General features: G+C 47.7%; 1 protein-coding gene and 1 non-coding gene across 2 annotated transcripts; one reads left to right on the top strand and one right to left on the bottom strand.

Moving 5' to 3' along the window:
* Nucleotides 1-39: 39 nt before the first annotated feature.
* On the bottom strand, nt 40-112 carry TRNAM-CAU. Its single transcript has one exon. It is a non-coding gene; the product is annotated as a tRNA-Met (tRNA).
* Nucleotides 113-7,610: 7,498 nt separating this feature from the next.
* On the top strand, nt 7,611-16,625 carry MAP1LC3B (microtubule associated protein 1 light chain 3 beta). The gene is made up of 4 exons (XM_030457561.1): nt 7,611-7,759; nt 10,596-10,651; nt 13,114-13,220; nt 14,979-16,625. The coding sequence occupies exons 1-4, from the start codon at nt 7,720-7,722 to the stop codon at nt 15,151-15,153; spliced, it is 378 nt and encodes a 125-aa protein (XP_030313421.1). The 5' UTR covers nt 7,611-7,719; the 3' UTR covers nt 15,154-16,625.
* The last annotated feature ends 649 nt before the right edge of the window (nt 16,626-17,274 follow it).

The following is a 17,274-nucleotide window of genomic DNA, read 5'->3' on the forward strand; positions in this document are numbered from 1 at the left end:
AAAATCTTGAGCGGGGGAGGAAAAGGAGGAAACCATCACTGCCCCGTGTGAGGATCGAACTCACGACCTTCAGATTATGAGACTGACGCGCTACCTACTGCGCTAACGAGGCTCCTCGACGATCGGCTTCCCGCGCAACGGCCTTCCCCCGGCCGCCATTTTGTGTCGTTCTTCTCTCCCCTCAGGCTCTGGGGTGGGACCTCGGGACTTTTTATTTTATTTTATTTTTTGCTCTAAATATCTTCTTTTCCCCATGTTCTGTGAAACTGAGGCGTTTCTGGAAGGTTACTCGACGGCCTCATCTGGCTCTGCTGGCAGAGGAACAGAGCATGAGGGCTGCACTGGCAGCACACTGGGAAGGGAATTGAGTCATTTCGGTGAAATTGCAAAAGTTTAACTTTCTGTTGTGAGGAACCGCTGGGATTTCTGTAGTGAAATGAACTCTGTGCTCTCAGTGAAGTGCTCAGCAGAAGGTCCCCTGTGATGCCAGGCCTCACCCTCATCGAGGCAGCAGTCACCATGACAAACGTATCAATAAATAAATCAGCAGAAGAGAGGAAAACAGACATTTTCTTGAGGCAGAAAATCTCCAGACCTCACCCTGAAGAACCACCACAGAGAGGTGGTTCCCCTGAGGTTCAACTGGAAGCTTATGATGAAGAAACAGAGCTCTGAACATCAGGCCCACTGGGCAAAAAAAAAACAATAAAAATATTTAGGTTGTGTTGGACAGCCCCAGGGATTTTGCCAAGGGTCCAGTGGGCATCTTTTGCTAGACTAGACCCTGATTTCCAAGGATCTGCCTGGCCATGCATTGGGAATGATGAATCCAGGCTGCATGGTTTGTGGGATGGACAAAATGGGTACAGCATGAGTAGTAAACACAGGGCTCCTGACAGCCTGGATGCCTGCATTCCCACCTCTGAGCCTGCCTGCAGAAGGAGGAGATTGTTTTTAAAAGTGTTTTGATCCTTTGGGGCTGCTTACATCAACTCAAGTGGCTACGATGATGGTTAAATTCAGAAAAGCTGCTCCAGCCATCTAAAACCAGGCAGAAGTCACCAAACATCAGCCATTTGGAAAGGTCTGTAGCAGTTTTGGAATCACAGGGTTTTCCCCTTGTGTTATAATACACTCAGCTGGTACTCAAGAGTTTTCTGACACAGTTCCTTAACACATCTGTTTGCTTAGGACCTGATGGATTCACAGAGAGGACAGGGAAAGTCCTGATGGCAAGGATTTTCCTGTTAATGGAACAAAAGCTGTCCCCTGGTGACACCGCCTCCAGCAGAAACTCAGCACACACACACTTTTTTCCCTTTTTTTTTGCCTTTTCTGTTTTTATTGGACTCCTTCCTACTTGTCCTCTGAATGCTTTTGTGTCTCATCACCCTACAGCCCTCTCTCCCTTTCCCTCACCCACCTGATTCCTCTGGCTTTATCCCACAGACTGCTCCAGCCCTCAGCAATCAGACTTCCCCACTGACTCCACTCCAGCCCATCAGGAATCCATGCCAATTCCCAGGGAGTTCCATCACCCCATGCCCATTCCTACAGATCAAGAGGAAGAAGGGGAAGAGTCTGTCTGGATGAAAGGCAGCACCCAACTCCAGGAGGCACTGGTGTGAGCAAAGCCCAGCAAAAAGAACTGCAACAAAAACCCCGTGGGCTCTCAGGGTGACCACGTTTCTTTCCCATGGAGCAGCGTGGAGGAATCCCAGCCTCTCATCACATTAGAGAGGAGAAACAATCGTTGTCACCACTCCAAGTTTCAAAACCCAGACAGAAAAGGTTTCCAGTTCTTGCAGAGCAACAATCATTACAAGCAGAGTTTGGAGGATGGGCACAGTGAAGCTCCTTGGGGCCCAGAAGGCAGAGGTTAGTGCAGAACGGGGTGCTTAAACTTGAATATAACTTAAAAACTTCAGCATTTACCACTTCTGTCATCAGGCTATAACACTGGCTTTTCTCCCCCTGTGTTAATGAGTCCATTATCTGAATCTTCCAGCTTTGTTTGCAGTGATAGGGAAAACATTACAAGTGTGTTATCATCATCTCCCATCCTCTGTGGCACTACCAAGTGTCTGAGCACCTTTGTAAACATCACCAGGATAATAGCCCAGAGATTTCCAGTCCTGCTGTTTCAGGCAGCCAGCTTGCAGCCATTATCATGGGACTCTTGAAAAAAGGATGTACCAGAAAGGGAAATTTTATTGGTTTATATCCCTGCAGCAATTAAGGAGCTGATGCAGCTCTTGCTATAGTCAATTAGTCCTCACGCTCACTCTAAAGGGCTTTGGATTCATCCCAAAGTTAGTGCCCTCATTTTCTGTAATCCTGGAAGTGTTTATGCCTTCCCCTCCTCTGAGCAGGGATGAGCCAGCTGATGGCATATCCAGCCAATTAGAACCTGAACAGCTAGGAGAGAATTATTTATTTTCCATTTGGCAGGAGGGACAGAAAAGCACGGCCAGGAAGGCCAAGACAGATGAACAAACCCTCTTTGCAAGCCCTGTTTGCCACACAAAGTATTTGCAGCATGTTTTTTTTGGCATAAGCCAGCAGTGCAGCTTCTGCTTTGTAATAACCACCTTTGGAGGCTGGATGTTGTGAAGGGAGAATATTTCAATAGAAAGGTCAGAGAATTTTGCTTTTTTTGGGTTGGTTTTTTTTTGGTTTTTTGTGATGTACATATTTTTATCTCATACACTTCTTCTTTACTATTTTAAAGCTGGAAAGCAGCTCTTCTCATCCTGATTTTAGTATTTCCCACCTTCTTCCTTTCTGCCTGGACACTGATCTCACCAGATTTTGCAGGATAAAATCAGGGAAAACACGGAGCAGTGCTAAAAATGATTCAGGAAGTGTTTTGCATCTTTCTGCTTTAGAGCTGAGCTCTGTGCCCTCTCTTTATCAAGGAGGGGATGGTCTCTCTTCACCAAACTATCCTTGCAGTGAGGTACCAGTCAATATGTGGGTCACCCAGGACTTTCTAACACTTCTACAAGATGCAGTTGCTTGGTGTTTTCCTTCTCCTTTGGCCATGGTCCAACCAGAACAATTTGATTGTGCCCAACACCTCTGACAGCTCAGTTCACAGGAGCATTATCCTCTTTGGGACAGATCATGGGACAGGCAGTGAAGTGTTTGGGATGGTGCTGAGCAGTGGTTCTGTAGTTTCAGGCAGCTCACAGAACCTCTGCATGCCTCAGTTTCTCATGACATAAAGAAGGAGGATGTTGGCTGAAGTCATGAGCTACGTAGCACCCTGTTAATATTTGAACATGCATGGAATTGCTTAAGTCCCAGGAGTGTTAAAAATCAGTGGAAGGCTTCGTGGAATGCTGGATTATTCCACAATTTCCCTACTCTGCCTGCTGCACTCACACTGTCATTGCTGCTTGCCAAGGGGTTATGGATCTTTTTTGAGTGAAAGGTAGTACATAAACATAAGTTATTGTTGCTTCCACCAACTGATTTGCTGTGTTCTCTTGTGAAACTAATGGCCTCCATTTAAAATTTGATCCTGAAGCCAAAAAATGTTTGCTGGAACAGCAGCAGCAGCAGTAACTGATGTCAGGGTTATGGTACATGGCAATTATATCTTGGGCAATACTTCTTGCAAGGGGGGATGCAATGAATTTTTAGCCAAACATTCTAAGAAAACAATGTTTTTCTGGTGAAATTGCATAAGCCTCTTTGTTGATTTGGATTTGCCATCCAGAAAAGCATCTGTCTAATAATACTGCAAGTGGGGTATTCCAGATGTGTTGTGAAATAGGTGGCCAGATAGAGGAGAGAAACATTGTTAGTGCTCCCACTGAGGGATGGGCTCATCTGTTTTTAGACCTCAGAGAAAACTCACCCAGGGAAAATATTCCCTGGGAGGTTTATTTAGTTTAAGTTTTCTCAGATTACATTTTTATATCTCCACAAAAAGATGTTTTCTCATTCTCACCATTTCCTGCTAGAGGCCTCCTAACTCAGTGACTCCTGCAGAGAAATCTGAAGTTCAGGAATTTATTCACAGGATAGTCATCATCCTGAGATGAATTTAAAACTTCTCAGGAGAGTTATTTTAAGTCATTGCAAACAGTTCACTACAGTCTGATTCTACCTGAAAATCTCCAATAGTAGCTAGGTATTGTACTAAGAAAATCAAGGCCCACACTGATCATTAGCTGAGCTAAATCAATAAGAATAATTAATGAGTAAATAACTAAAGGAAGGTGTTTGGATTCAGGTTTAAATGCAAGTTGCTCTCAGCACAGTGTCCTTCATTTTATTTTATGGGGATATTCTCTCCATGTTTCTGGTGAATTTAATATTGCTGACAGCTGCTGAGCTAATAGCCCTGGACACTAAAATGCTGTCTTTCCAGCAAGGCAGAGGAATAGCTTTGTCTCTGCACACACACACACACACACACACACACACACACACAAAAAAAAAGGCCTTTTGAGTACATCTTTTATCAGAGAAAAGAGGGGAAGGTTTATACACTCATTTTGTTGTGAGGCAGCTAATAGGGAACATCACTTCTCTTTGGGGTTAGGGGTAAGAGGGAGTTTTTCCCCAGGGATATACTGTAAATATCAGCTGGGGTTTGGAATCACCATTTACACGGATTTTTTAACAAAAAAAACCCAAACACCTTCTGGAAGATAAAGCAGTTTGGAAAGCTGTGTTTGGTTTGGGTTGTTTTCTTCAGTCTTAAGATTTAGTACATCCTTCTGTATAGAGAACAGACACAAGTACCTGAACAGGGACCCAAACCCAGTGCTCTAACCTGGTTTGTAAGTTTGGGGAAGTGATTTCTGTTTCATGAAGAATTAGGGCTGAGATTGTTTACCCCATCCTTTTCCCCGAGATAAGAACAATTCTCCATGAACTGTTCAGCTGTGTTACTGATTTATGATTAAATTGAAGTATCCAGTGGTGCCTATTTCACTGCTTTCCTGGGCAATTTGTTGCAGTGCTCAACTGTTCTTACCCTTAACCCAGTGTCTAATTTCTGTGGCTTTTTCCAAGGAGTAAGCTCATTATTTCTTGTCTTAAACCCAGTGCATGCAGAGAAGAGCTAATTCCCTGGTGTTCTGCAGCAAAGAAACCTCTTGCATATTTGAAGACGATTTAATGTCTCCTCTCTCCTTCAGCCTAAATGCTTCATAAAGTGTTCTAGGACCAGAATAAAAACACTCTGCATTTTTCAAGAGCTCTCTTCCAGTGCAGCCACCAAAGTTTTGAAGCCAAAGCATTTTCCAAAGCAGCATTTCCTCACCGGGGATGGCTGATGGCACTTTCGGCAGAGCTGATCCCAAAGGCTGTGTCCATGCTGTTCATTCCAACTGTTCCTGACACCTCTCTCAAATCCAGACTCACCAACTGTCTGTGCTGTCGACACACAGACACAGGGGGAAGGCTGAGATGAGGAGGGAAAGGTCAAGCCAGCCTCAGCGTGGATCTAAGTTTTCCTTCTCACAGTCCCTGCAGATTATTCATTTATGGAACATGTGATAGCCCAGCCTGTCAGCAGATACTCTGATTGTGGCTCTTCAGAAGCACCATATGGATGCTTTCAGCCTCAGCTGCTCACAGTTGGTAGTCTGGATGGAAAAACCACACCACAGGCACTGCTCGGTGTTGTTGGTCCTGCCACCAGGACACACCTGGACACTCCAAAACCAGCGTGGTGTGGTTTCACCAGGGCTTCTCCTCCTCTCTGCAGCCCCTGTGGCAAAACTCTGAGAGCCTGGCAGGATTTCCTCAGCCCAGAAAACGAGGGTTTAGTTTTTGTTTTGTTTAGTTTTTTTAAAGGCAGACATTTATGAAAGAATGCTGTTAAAACAGAAAATTGGGATTACTAGTTTAAGTTTCAGATGTATGAGCCTTCTGATGGTCATGCACTATGTCTCACCTGCTGTCCCTGGCCAGTGATGGGATGGATAGAGCACTCACAGACCTTAGGGCTGTTTTTCTTTCCTTGGTTAGTCACTGCTTCAATGGTCTCATCCTATAATTAAACAGCCACCGGAACTGTATGACCCTGAATCACAAAATTAAGCAATGAACTCTCATTCCAGCACGTGAGCACAGCATCACTCTAACTTCAATGCATCATTCCACCTCAAAAATTGCAAACCCCCTGATAATCTCTAAGGTTTTCCTCCCCTTACTCTCAATAAGGACATTGCTGTCTGCAGCTCCTCATCCCTCCAGCCCCAGAAGTGGGATTGTACAGCAAAGGTGGTGTGGCCCTATTGCTCCAGAATCATTCCTCTATTTCAAAACACAGTGCTGGGAACACATGTGAGAGGAGGAGAAAGAAAGGCAGCTGAAAGTCTGCAGCCAACAGCTTGTGAAGGAGGGAAGAGTTGGGGATTTTTAATCCCAGTATCTGCAGGATGGATGTGAGCAAACTCGGCTCACGACTGAATTTTCAAAACGAGTTGAAACACCTGCCCCTAAAGTTCTGTTCCCCCAATAAACACAAAACTTTGACACTGCCTCCTCGTCCTGGTGCCAGCCCCTGATCTGGTACCTCCTCAAAGCTGATGGAGAGAGCAGGTGTGGGGGGAACATGGAGGGGTGGCCATGGCTGCGTGTCACTGAGGGGGAACACTGGCACTCTGAGGTGGCCATGGGCCTGTGTCACTGAGAAGGGACACTGAAAAGGGGTTTTGGGGTGGCCATGGCCCTGTGTCACTGAGAGGGGACACTGAAAAGGGGTTTTGGGGTGGCCATGGCCCTGTGTCACTGAGAGGGGACGCTGAAAAGGGGTTTTGGGGTGGCCATGGCCCTGTGTCACTGAGAGGGGACGCTGAAAAGGGGTTTTGGGGTGGCCATGGCCCTGTGTCACTGAGAGGGGACGCTGAAAAGGGGTTTTGGGGTGGCCATGGCCTTGTGTCACTGAGGGGGGACACTAAAACGGCATTCTGAGGTGGCCATGGCTTGTATGTTGCTGAGGGGGGACAAAAAAAGGCTTTCTGAGGTAGCCATGGCCTGGTGTACTGAGAGAGGACACTGAGAGGGCACTGAGGTGGCCATGGCTGTTGGTGAGGGGGCACAAAGAAAGGTTCTGAGGCAGCCATGGTCTTGTGTCACTGAGAGGGGACACTGAAAGGGCATTCTGAGATGGCCATGGCTTGTACGATGCTGAGGAGGGACAAAGAAAGTTTCCCTGAGGCAGCCATGGCCCTGTGTCACTGAGAAGGGACATTGAAAGATCGTTCTGAGGTGGCCATGGCCCTGTGTCACTGAGAGGGGACAATGGCAGCACACTCGTAGGCAGACATGGCCCGGTGTCACTGAGGGGGACACTGAGAGGGCACTGAGGTGGCCATGGCCCAGTGTCACTAAGGTGGACACTGACCCTGGCCATGTACCGCAGTGGGTGAACACCGTCACGACACTCATGGCGGCACCATGTCCGTCTATCGCCGAGCGGGCACCCCGCAGTCCGCTGCCGCCCCTCGGGGACCGAGGCGCCGGGGATGGTCGCCGGGCGGTGTCTCCCCTCCCTTCTCCCTTCTCTTCCCCGTCGGCCACACTCAAGATGTCGGCGGCGCCGCGGCGGCGATGCCCGCCCCGCCATGACGGGGGAGTCAGCTGAGGGCGGAGCCGCCGGTGGTGGCGGCAGCGGGGGGCGGGCGCCGGCACTCGGAGTCGGGCGCCGCGCAGAGTTGCCACCGCCGGGCCTGAGGCCGAGCAGCCGCCGCCATGCCCTCGGAGAAGAGCTTCAAGCAGCGCCGTACATTCGGTGAGCTCCCCGGGAAGGGACGCGATCGGGTCGGGTCGCTGACAGGGCCCGGCTGACCCCCCCCTGCCAGTCCCCTCCCGGGCCTCGGCGGGCGGGAGGGCCGCGGGGGGAGGCCGGCAGCGGGTGTCTTCGCTGCGGGAGGTGGAAATGGGCGAGGCGGGGAGGGGAGCCATCTCCTGAAGGGGACACCGAGGTCCTTGGGCAGCCCAGGCCGGGGCTGCTCGGTGCTGACAGCCGGGATATGCGGCCCGAGTGGGCCGGGCTGGCCCGTCCGCGGTCAGCGGGACCGTGGTGCCGCTCCGCCGGGGGCTGCGGGGGGCTGCGGGGGGCTGCGGGGGTGTCCCCGGCCGCGGCCTCTTCGGGGATGAAATGGAAACAAACCCCGGCCCGGGCCGCTCCCCTCCAACCTCCCCACTTCGGAGAAGCAGAGCCTGGAAGTTTGGGCTCTTTTTGTTTCGGTTTGAGTTTTGTTTTTTTTCTTGTAATTGTCCGGGAAGAGGTGAGTGGCGGTGCTGCGTTGAGAGAAGGGGTTGGGGTGAGAGGTGATCGTCTCTCCACATCATCCATTATCGGCTGCAACATTCCCGGGAGCCTGAAAACATCACTTGGCATTGTGTGCCAGGAGCTGGGCCTGCCCTCCCTGTGTTCTGCTCAGTGTTCGGCTTCCTCTGGGCCACTGACAGGAGAATTAAAGCTCCTCTTGCAGTTCGGTACTTGGTGGAGTGTCAGGAATTCTCTCAGGAGAGTTGTGAGTAGACCCGAGGTGTATTTAGTGATTGAAAAGTAGCATGGCACCGAAAAGAGCTGTGTAATGATGGCTGGAGAAATGAGATTTAAGGGTTTTTTTCTCGAAGGAACAGCCTCGGCAGAGCAGTGCCAGGGCTTGTGCTTAGGATGGGACCTGAGCAATCAGAGAGCTGGGTGTCTGTTCATGTGGATGTCAGCGAGGGAGGCTGAAATGCTCTGAGGGTAACAAGAACTGGCAGTGTAACCTATTTCTGCGTGAACTATAAAATCCCATACATAAAATGGAATGGATGGAAGTAATTGATCCAGATTTTCCTTCCCTTCTGCCTCGGGGCTAAACTCAAGCTGCTTAAGAGAGCTTTCTGGTGTGCCCACCTTGCCTTTGCTGCCCTGTTTACACCTAAGCTGTTCTCTGCGTGGCAGCAGAGAGAGAATTTTGGTCTAACAAAGACTGTGTTTAAGCTGCCCCTTTTCTTGGAGGCTTCCAAAACTGTTGTTGACCCCATCTCCTGTCAGCAGCCTCTGTTGCAGGTATTAAGTTCAGCTAGGATGGCAGCCAAGCAGTTGCCACTGAGACTGATGTCGTCAGAGAGCAGTGTTTATCTGTGTCTGACTGAAGCCTGATTTTGAACACCCCGTATAGAATAATCTCAATAATTTGTTGGATTTCTGTTCCTTCTGCTCCAGGGAGTTCTGAGTAACATTGCTGTGAACAAACCTGTTCCAGTTGTAAAGTCAGCCAAACCTCTCTGTGCCTGCTGGCTTGGTGGTTGGTCTCACTCCCCGTATCTCGTGTGTTTCTGGTTAATCTTTAAAAGTATTTTAATTAGCCAGTATCTCTGCCCTTGGAGTGTTAATGCAGCTCTGGAGGAGTGTGGCTTGGGATGTGAGGCAGGATGGCTTTCAGGTTCTGCTCTGGCAGTCAGGTGAAGGCTTTGCATACTCCTCCCCTTAGTCCTCCTTGATTCACCTCCAGCTTAAAACCATGATTCACGTGAGGTGCATTTCCTAATGGGAAGGCTCAGGGATGTGTTTGATGCACAGGAATTTCATGTGGACTAATGAGAGCTGAGTGATGTTATTGCTGAGTGTGCGAGCACACCAGCTAGGACTTCCCTTGGGAGTTTTGGTAGTCCCCTTCTCTGCAGATACTCAAGACCCACCTGGATGCAGTCCTGTGTGAGGTGATCCTGCTTTAGTGGGAGACTTGGATGGGATGAGCTCAAGAGTTCTTTCCCAACTCTGACAGTTCTGGGATTCAAGCTGATGGGTGCCCATCGAATCTCTTCCTCCCCCAAGAACAACACCTCTCCCTGGGAAGGTGTCTTCTAAGGCTGTGATGCAACACGAAAAACCTTCTGTCTGAGTGGTGTCTGTTTGGAAAGCCCCAGCCCTCTGAGAAGAACTGGGGAGGTTAAAATGGAGTTCACTGTATCTGAAAGCAGGCAGGGTGTAAGCAGATGCAACGGCGCCTGTTTCCTTTGGACTTCAGCCTGGTGTATAATATCTGTGCTATTAATATTGATGTCTGAGGAGAGATGAACTTTATCCTGAAAACTGCAGCGAAGCCTCTGGGTACACAGTTACCTACCAGCAGCTTCTGCACATCACCAAACCAGCCAAGTGGCCCTGGGTAAGCTGATGCTGCCAGGCTTCAGCCAGCCTCAGGTCTCCAGTAATTGTTGACAACTTCCTCTTCTGGGATCTCACAGAAATAGTACACAGGATATTCAGTCACTAACTTGGGTGGTGTAATTTGTTGCCATAAATTTATGAGGTTAAACGTCTGCTTTAGTGGGCAGAAAACGAGGGGGAGGAGGGGAGATGTGTGTCTGTCTGTCTGCGGGGTCCTGTCTGCTTTCCCATGCAGTGCTTGTCACCTTGGGTTAAGGAGGAAAGTGTCATCTGTCAAAGGAGAGGTTTGACTTGTGACAGGGCTGTCCCACTGGAAAGCTGCTTTGCCTGAATTTGTTTTGGTGGCTTTTACTAACGTGCAGTCCTCTCTTTTTGGGGGTGGAGGGATAAGGTAATAACAGCATGAAGCGTGGATATTTGAACAGATTTTTTTTTTGTTTTAAATCTCTTGCAGAGCAAAGAGTGGAAGATGTACGACTGATTCGAGAGCAGCATCCAACGAAAATACCAGTAAGTCTCAGTCTTTCAACTTTTCAGTTTCCAGTTTCATGTTCTTTTTTGTTTTGTTTTGTTTTTCTAGTTAGAAAACCTCTAAAAAAGAGCTGTCCTGATGAGACCAAACGAAACTTTGGCCGTTCAGCCTCGCTGAGCCTGGGTTTCAGCAACATTCTCAAAAGGCAGGCAGGGTGGCAGAGCAAGGTGCTAGCTGGGGACTGGAGGAAATGGGCTTTCCTGTGTACTGAGCTTGTGTGTTGTAACTTCAAAAGAAAACCACACCCCAGCTGAGCTCTGAGATTCTCCTGAGTGTTCAGCTCTTCTCATCTCAGCGTTTTTCTTCTCCAAAAGAGGAGTCTGCAGAGGCTGAATGAGAGGAATAGACAGTAATGTAGAGACAGATCTGGCTTTCATCAGCAGTCTGTGCTGAGAAGGACAGAAGTGCTTTGCCTTCCAGGAAACAGACCTCTGCTTGAGGTCTCCAGAAATGCTGCTTGGCTGTCAAACCCCTTCCACCTACTATAGGGCCACCCCAGAGAGGGGACCAGCCCTCACCTTCTCACTCTTCTTAACTGGTTGACTCCAAATGCAGCCTGAGTTTTTTCAGTTCATTTTATTTATGGCAACATCAAGGTTACAAATGCAAAGCAAAGCATCCTGTGAAGCAGAAGGCAGAGGTGGTGTTTTATTGCTGATGAGTTCTCACAGCTAATAGGATTTTGTGTGCTGGCTGTCACTGCAACTCTCCTCACGGCTGCTTGGAGGAACAGGGGAGGTCTCAGGACATCTCAGGGGGCAGGAGTGTGAACTTAAGTCAGAATTTCAGCTTTTGGTGCTCAGTGATGAGAGCTGATGATCCCTGAGTGTGAAAATTTCCCTGTGAACAAACAGCTCACAAGCTGCTGCTCCAGTGCAGGTTCATTTTCAGCAGCAGTTGTTGCCCCCAAGGTTTTCAGTTTCCTTCAGCTTTGAAGTGCTTCACCTGGAAGTGTTGCTGCTCTCTTACTAATCCATTGGGCATGGGAACAAGTAATATTTTCTAGCAGAGATTTTCTGACTTTTCTGGAATGTGCAGTTTTCCCCAAAAGGCTCTTTCCTCACACAGCTTTTTTCCTGGCAGAAGATTGCTTTTTCTCCCACCTTTCCCAGACCACTCAGCTGTAGTCCCTGAGCTCCCTGACCACAGACTGAAAGCCACAGATTTATGGCAAAGCTCTCATCTGGAGTCAGCCAGGGACCAGCAACAATCTCAGAGGTACTGAATAAGTACCTAAGAGGTACTGAAGCAACTTGCAGAAGATGGAGTGGTGCAAAGAGGCAGCCAGGACAGAGGCCTGCTGGCATCCCTGGAGGCTTCCTCTGCCTGCCTGTCCATGTCCTAGCTTGAGTCACTGCCTCTTAATTATCATTAGGAATTCTGGATAAGATGGCAATGTTAAATCCCTCCTCTGCTGCCCTTCATGTTGCTGTTGGGATTATTACCTATTGCTTATGGTCTGCCTTGTTTTCAACAGAAGTGAGTTTGTTGGGTTTGGTTTTGTTTCGTTTTCCAAAATGAGCCAGCATTTATTTAAGCTGGTGTAAGGAAGTCTTTTTTTTTTTTTTTTTTTTTTCCCTCTGAATTGGCTCAATCTCTCTTCACCTGTGCAGCTTTTGAATCTCACCCCAGCCAGACCCCGTGAGCAGGGAAATGATCCAAGAGAATGGTGTCACGTAGCTACCACTGCTTTGAAAACAACAAAACCCACGTGGCTGTGGAAACAGGAGCACACCAGTGCTGAGGTCATTTCTTAAAAGCAGGAACCAAACACAGTTGCTGGGCAGGCTGCTACTTAAATTGGCAAATCTGCAGTTTCCTTGGGAATGATGCAGTTGCTGCATCACAATCTGGAGGGAATTACTGGTTCCTAAGTGTAAGGAGGAGGAAATTCTCACCTTTGAGGATTTATACCCTTCCAAAGTAGCTTTCTTCCCTGCAGGAGAGTAGCTGTGGAAGGTGAATGGAAGTGCACAGTAATCTGGAGGTGTAGTTCTTGGAAAGGAGATGGCTTGAAACTGGAGAGATTCCAGTGAAAACTGCTTGAGTTTGCAGACTTGTGCAGCAGCCCAGATCCCTCATCAGCCACTCTAGGGTGCTGGCTTTATCTTTCCTTGGATTTCCTCCTTGCTGGGTAGTTCAGTGCTTGCAGCAAATGAACTGTCCTAAAATGGCACTGAAGCTGTGGATGTTTGCTGTTAAACCTTTCTTTGCTTTCTTTGCCCCTTCCTGCAGTGGCTCTTGCAAACAGAACAGGAGGGGCTGGGGAAAATAAACAGGATTGTTCCTTTTCAGTTTTCAGTGGGATCCTGCACTCAGCCACGGGGGGGAATGGAGCTGAGCATCCCTGTTTGTACTGTGTGAAATGGAAGAGAGAGATGAGGACACCAGTTTCTGCCTCTCACATCTCCTGCTCCTTCCTTTTTGTGTTTCTTTTTAGGTGATCATTGAAAGGTACAAGGGAGAGAAGCAGCTTCCAGTTTTGGATAAGACCAAGTTCCTGGTGCCAGATCATGTCAACATGAGCGAGCTAATCAAAATTATCAGGTAGTGTGCTGTCATTTCAGCTGCATCCACCCAGGGCTATGATTCTGGATTAATTCCCCACCTGGTGGGTGCATTTGTGAACTCTTTACGTGGGAAAAGTCACCTGATGAGTGCTTGGTTGTCATCTCACCTGAGAAGGTGATTTTTCCTTTGGCTTGGCTAGGGAAAAACTCTGACAAGATGGGAGCTGTTAATCTTCTTCCAAGAGAAATAACTGCATCCCAGAGCTGTAGGAGGGAGGCTGGGGCTGTGAATCCCTCTCTGAGATGGGTGCTTCTGGCCCAGAGCCCCAGCATTTCCTGCTTGGTTATTTTAGGGTTATTTTAGGGTGTCTTCTCTGTGTTCTGCCCGGGAGTCACTCTCTGGCGTGCCTCCCTCTTCCCACCCACTGGAGGGGGAGTTTGGGCTCCCAGCCAGAGCTCTGAGCTGGTGCTTAGGGTTGCTGCTGGCATCTTTTGATTGGAAAATGAGTTTTTTTTCTCAATGGCAGCACTGAGGCCTGAAAAAACCCCACATGTTCAGAGTTTTTGTCTCTTTGCACAGGCTGTGGCTTGAATACTGCCCCACTCTGGTGCTGGAGCTTTGCTTACAAGAAAAGGCAAAGGGGAAGTAGGCATGGAGTGGGAGTTGTGTGGTCTAAAACTGTGGTCAGGAGTTCTGTTAGAAGTAAATTTCTGCAGGGTTAGGAGGATTTGATTAGTGAGAGTTCTCCAGTGGTGAACTCAGAAGTCAGCAGCAAACCAGAGTTGGCTTTGTGGTGTCTGCCTCAAAGGCTTGTACAGAAACTGTGGCAAGGAAATCCCAGCTCTTAGAGGAGTAGGAAGGTGAGAGAGGGTTTTGGAAACAGGAGCTTGATTGCTCAGGTGTTGCAGAATTTCTCATGGAACATTAAAGACCCTGGGCAAAAAAACAAACAGAAAAAAAGGTTAACAGCAAGCTGAAAGCTGCTTCCCCACCTGTTTTCTTTGGCTTCATTGTTTGTAGGTGACTTGGTGCTGGGTGGAGTGATGCCCACCCTTCCCAGCCCTCAGATGGCTGCTGCCTTCTCTCAGCTCACTGTCTCTGGGGTGATGAGAGCTTGGTTTTAGAAGGGTCTTTCAAGGCTAAATAAATCCTTATTTCCAGGATTCCTTCCAGTGAGTGGGAGCATCAGGAAACTCTTCTGATCTGTTCTTTGATTCTTTCTTTGGTTGCAGCTCCACATGGCCCAAATTCCATGGGCAGGGACACTTCCCACTAGATCAGGTTGCCCAGAGCCCTGTCCTGGAAGCCTTCAGAACTTCCAGGGATAAGTTTAGATAGGGTTAGGAAATTCTTTATTCATTATTTATTTATGATTAGGGAGGATCAGATCAGAAAGCTCTTTATTTATTATTCCTTTATTATTAGGAAGCTCAGAAAGCTCTTTAGCGGGCGGGTGGTGAGACCCTGGCACAGGATGCCCAAAGAAGTGGTGTCTGGAGGGCTTCAAGGCCAGGTTGGATGAGGCTTTGAGCAGCCTTTGGTTGAGCTGAGGAGGTGTCTGTGCCCGTGGCATCTTGGAGGAGATGGAATCTCCAAGATCCCTCCCAACCCCAGCCATTCCATGATGATCCCGTGAAGCGCGAGGCGGGAAGCGCCGACCCCTTCACCAGCGGCTGAGCCGCTCTGGGTAGGGAGGTGATAACTGCTGTGCCCTGTGCCACCACGAGTGGAAATCCACGGTCACCAGTGTCACACTCCTTCCCCCCCTCTGCTCCCCCAACCCCTCCCCAACAGGCGACGCTTGCAGCTGAACTCCAACCAGGCCTTCTTCCTCCTGGTGAACGGGCACAGCATGGTCAGCGTGTCCACCCCCATCTCCGAGGTGTACGAGAGCGAGAAGGACGAGGATGGCTTCCTCTACATGGTCTATGCTTCTCAGGAGACTTTTGGAGTGCAATCTTCTGTCTAACCCCCCCCTCCCCGAAGTGGCTTCTAGCCTAGGAGTTTGGTTGGCCCTTGGTCATCACCCCCACACTCTCCCCACGCACACACCCCAGGGAAAGAAACGGATGTCACCTCCGCTCTCAGTACCTTAGCATAGTCTTGCTTTAGCAGGTGTCTCATCTTACCTTGGTTGTGACTATTAAACAGTGCAGACCAGCACCTCCAGCTTTGAAACCTGCTGTAATATTCCACACAGGCACATTTACCTTGCTGGACTTTCTGAATGGAACCCAGTGGTGCATGTGACAGTTGTAAATAAAGGGACACCCGATCGACTTTGAACAAGCCAACAGGCACCAGGGAGGAGCCAAAGTGTTTTGTGTGACAGCTGTCTGGAAAAGCTCCCTGTAATTCCTTCACTTTTTTTAATTATTATTTTTAATTTTTTTTTTTTTAATGGGAAGGCTTCTCATAAGAGCAAAAATGTTTTAATGTTCCAAAGTGGAGCTTTGTCTGCTGCAGCTGGATAAGGGTTGAATCAGAGCTGCAGTGAGTTAAGGCAAGTGCTTGGGGTGAGCTGGGGGAGTGCAACTCTTTTATTTTTATTTTTTTTTCCTCCAGTTTTCGTGGCACTGCAAGTTTAGGAACGGTGCCAGGTTCAGAAATACTCATACCAAACACCACAGCTTTATTGTAGTTGTTTAGGAAGTGATTAACTATATAAAACACACACCTGGATAGGTAACACTGAAATAAACTTGAGTCAGTTCTGCAGTTTCCAACGTCTGTGCATTCAGGGGGACAGGGAGAAACCCCCCCTCTCTTTTAGAAGCAGCTCAAGCCCAGGAGCTGCTGTCAAGAGTTGATGAACAAACGATTTATATATCATTATTTTTCTCTCCATCACTGAAACCTCCTGCCACGTGGGGGGGTTTGGAAGACATTGGTGTTACCACTGTCCCGAGCAGCCTGTGCAGAGGAGAGGCATCCCTTAGGACCTGTGGTTTTTTGGGTTTTTTTTGTGTTTTTTTTTCCCCTCTATAGAGTCGTTGTCCAAGTGAAGTGTAGCAGGATGAGGTTACTCTTGTATATTATGTGTCTGTGAACTAACTCCATCCGTTACTGGAAGCTAACTTACTAGAACAGGGGGGGTGGGAAAAGAAGCAATACTACTGCATCTTGGCACTCTAGCTCAATAATAAGGTGTACAATTTGTACCTATCTACACCTCTTTGCATGCATCTCCTTCACAAGGCTTACTTCCAATTTTATTTTTTTGTTTTTTAAATTGTTCTTTGTGTTTTTACTCCAAGGTAAAACTTTTAAATGCAGCTTGTTCTACGTTTAGTTCTGTTCTGTGGAAGGAAAACTGTTTAACTCATTAAACTGACAACCATCCTTGTAATTACAAACGTGATTGACTGATAATTCCTGTACAAATGTTGCTTTTTTAAGATTAATACAGTGCTGATATGGATGGATTACATCCCAGCTTCATTCTGGCTTGTGTGGTTATTTCTAGACAACTCTGGGGAGCTCGGGCAGGAAAAATCCTCAGGCACCAACCACAGAAAAGTTCAGGCAGTGCCTTCCCTGCTCCTTTTCCATGGGGAATGGGGTTAGGGCTTGGGCAGGCAGCTGGAGTCAAGTGGCAAAGCAACTGCAAGGACTGGGATAGATCTGTGTGGGTGGGAAGAGAGCAAAAGTAATAAAAGGACTTGAAAAAAAAAAACCAAACCAAAAGTCCCTGGTAGCTGCCAAGCTGGAGGAGCCTCCACATAGATGAAGCCCCTTTAAATGAAAACCAAAAATAAAAAAGATTCTGTTTAACTCTTTATTTTCCATACATTAAATTTACTCAGATAAAAACATTCTAAAAATGTACAATTTTTTACTTTTAACAAAGTATAATAAAACATAAAAATCCCAATACCAGAATACTTGACATTTACAATTCAAAATCAAATTAGCTGAATATTAAATATTTACAAAACTATTTAAAATATTTATAAAGTTACATGCACAATTTGTAATACTAGAATTGACCGAAGTAAAAGAAATGGCTCAAATGGGAGCAGGAGTTTCCTTCATTCCTACTGGAAAGTTCTGTCCAAGAGAAGCTTTTAACCTGCACTTGAAAACACAC

This window comes from Calypte anna, chromosome 11 (assembly GCF_003957555.1).
Source record: "Calypte anna isolate BGI_N300 chromosome 11, bCalAnn1_v1.p, whole genome shotgun sequence".
Lineage (NCBI taxonomy): Eukaryota > Metazoa > Chordata > Aves > Apodiformes > Trochilidae > Calypte > Calypte anna.

What these genes read in the sequence shown, in the direction of transcription:
- MAP1LC3B (XM_030457561.1), top strand. Translation starts at nt 7,720, where the DNA reads ATGCCCTCGGAGAAGAGCTTCAAGCAGCGCCGTACATTCG. An exon ending in AGCATCCAACGAAAATACCA is followed by an intron (nt 10,652 to 13,113) that starts GTAAGTCTCAGT and finishes GTTTCTTTTTAG; the next exon opens with GTGATCATTGAAAGGTACAA. An exon ending in GAGCTAATCAAAATTATCAG is followed by an intron (nt 13,221 to 14,978) that starts GTAGTGTGCTGT and finishes CCTCCCCAACAG; the next exon opens with GCGACGCTTGCAGCTGAACT.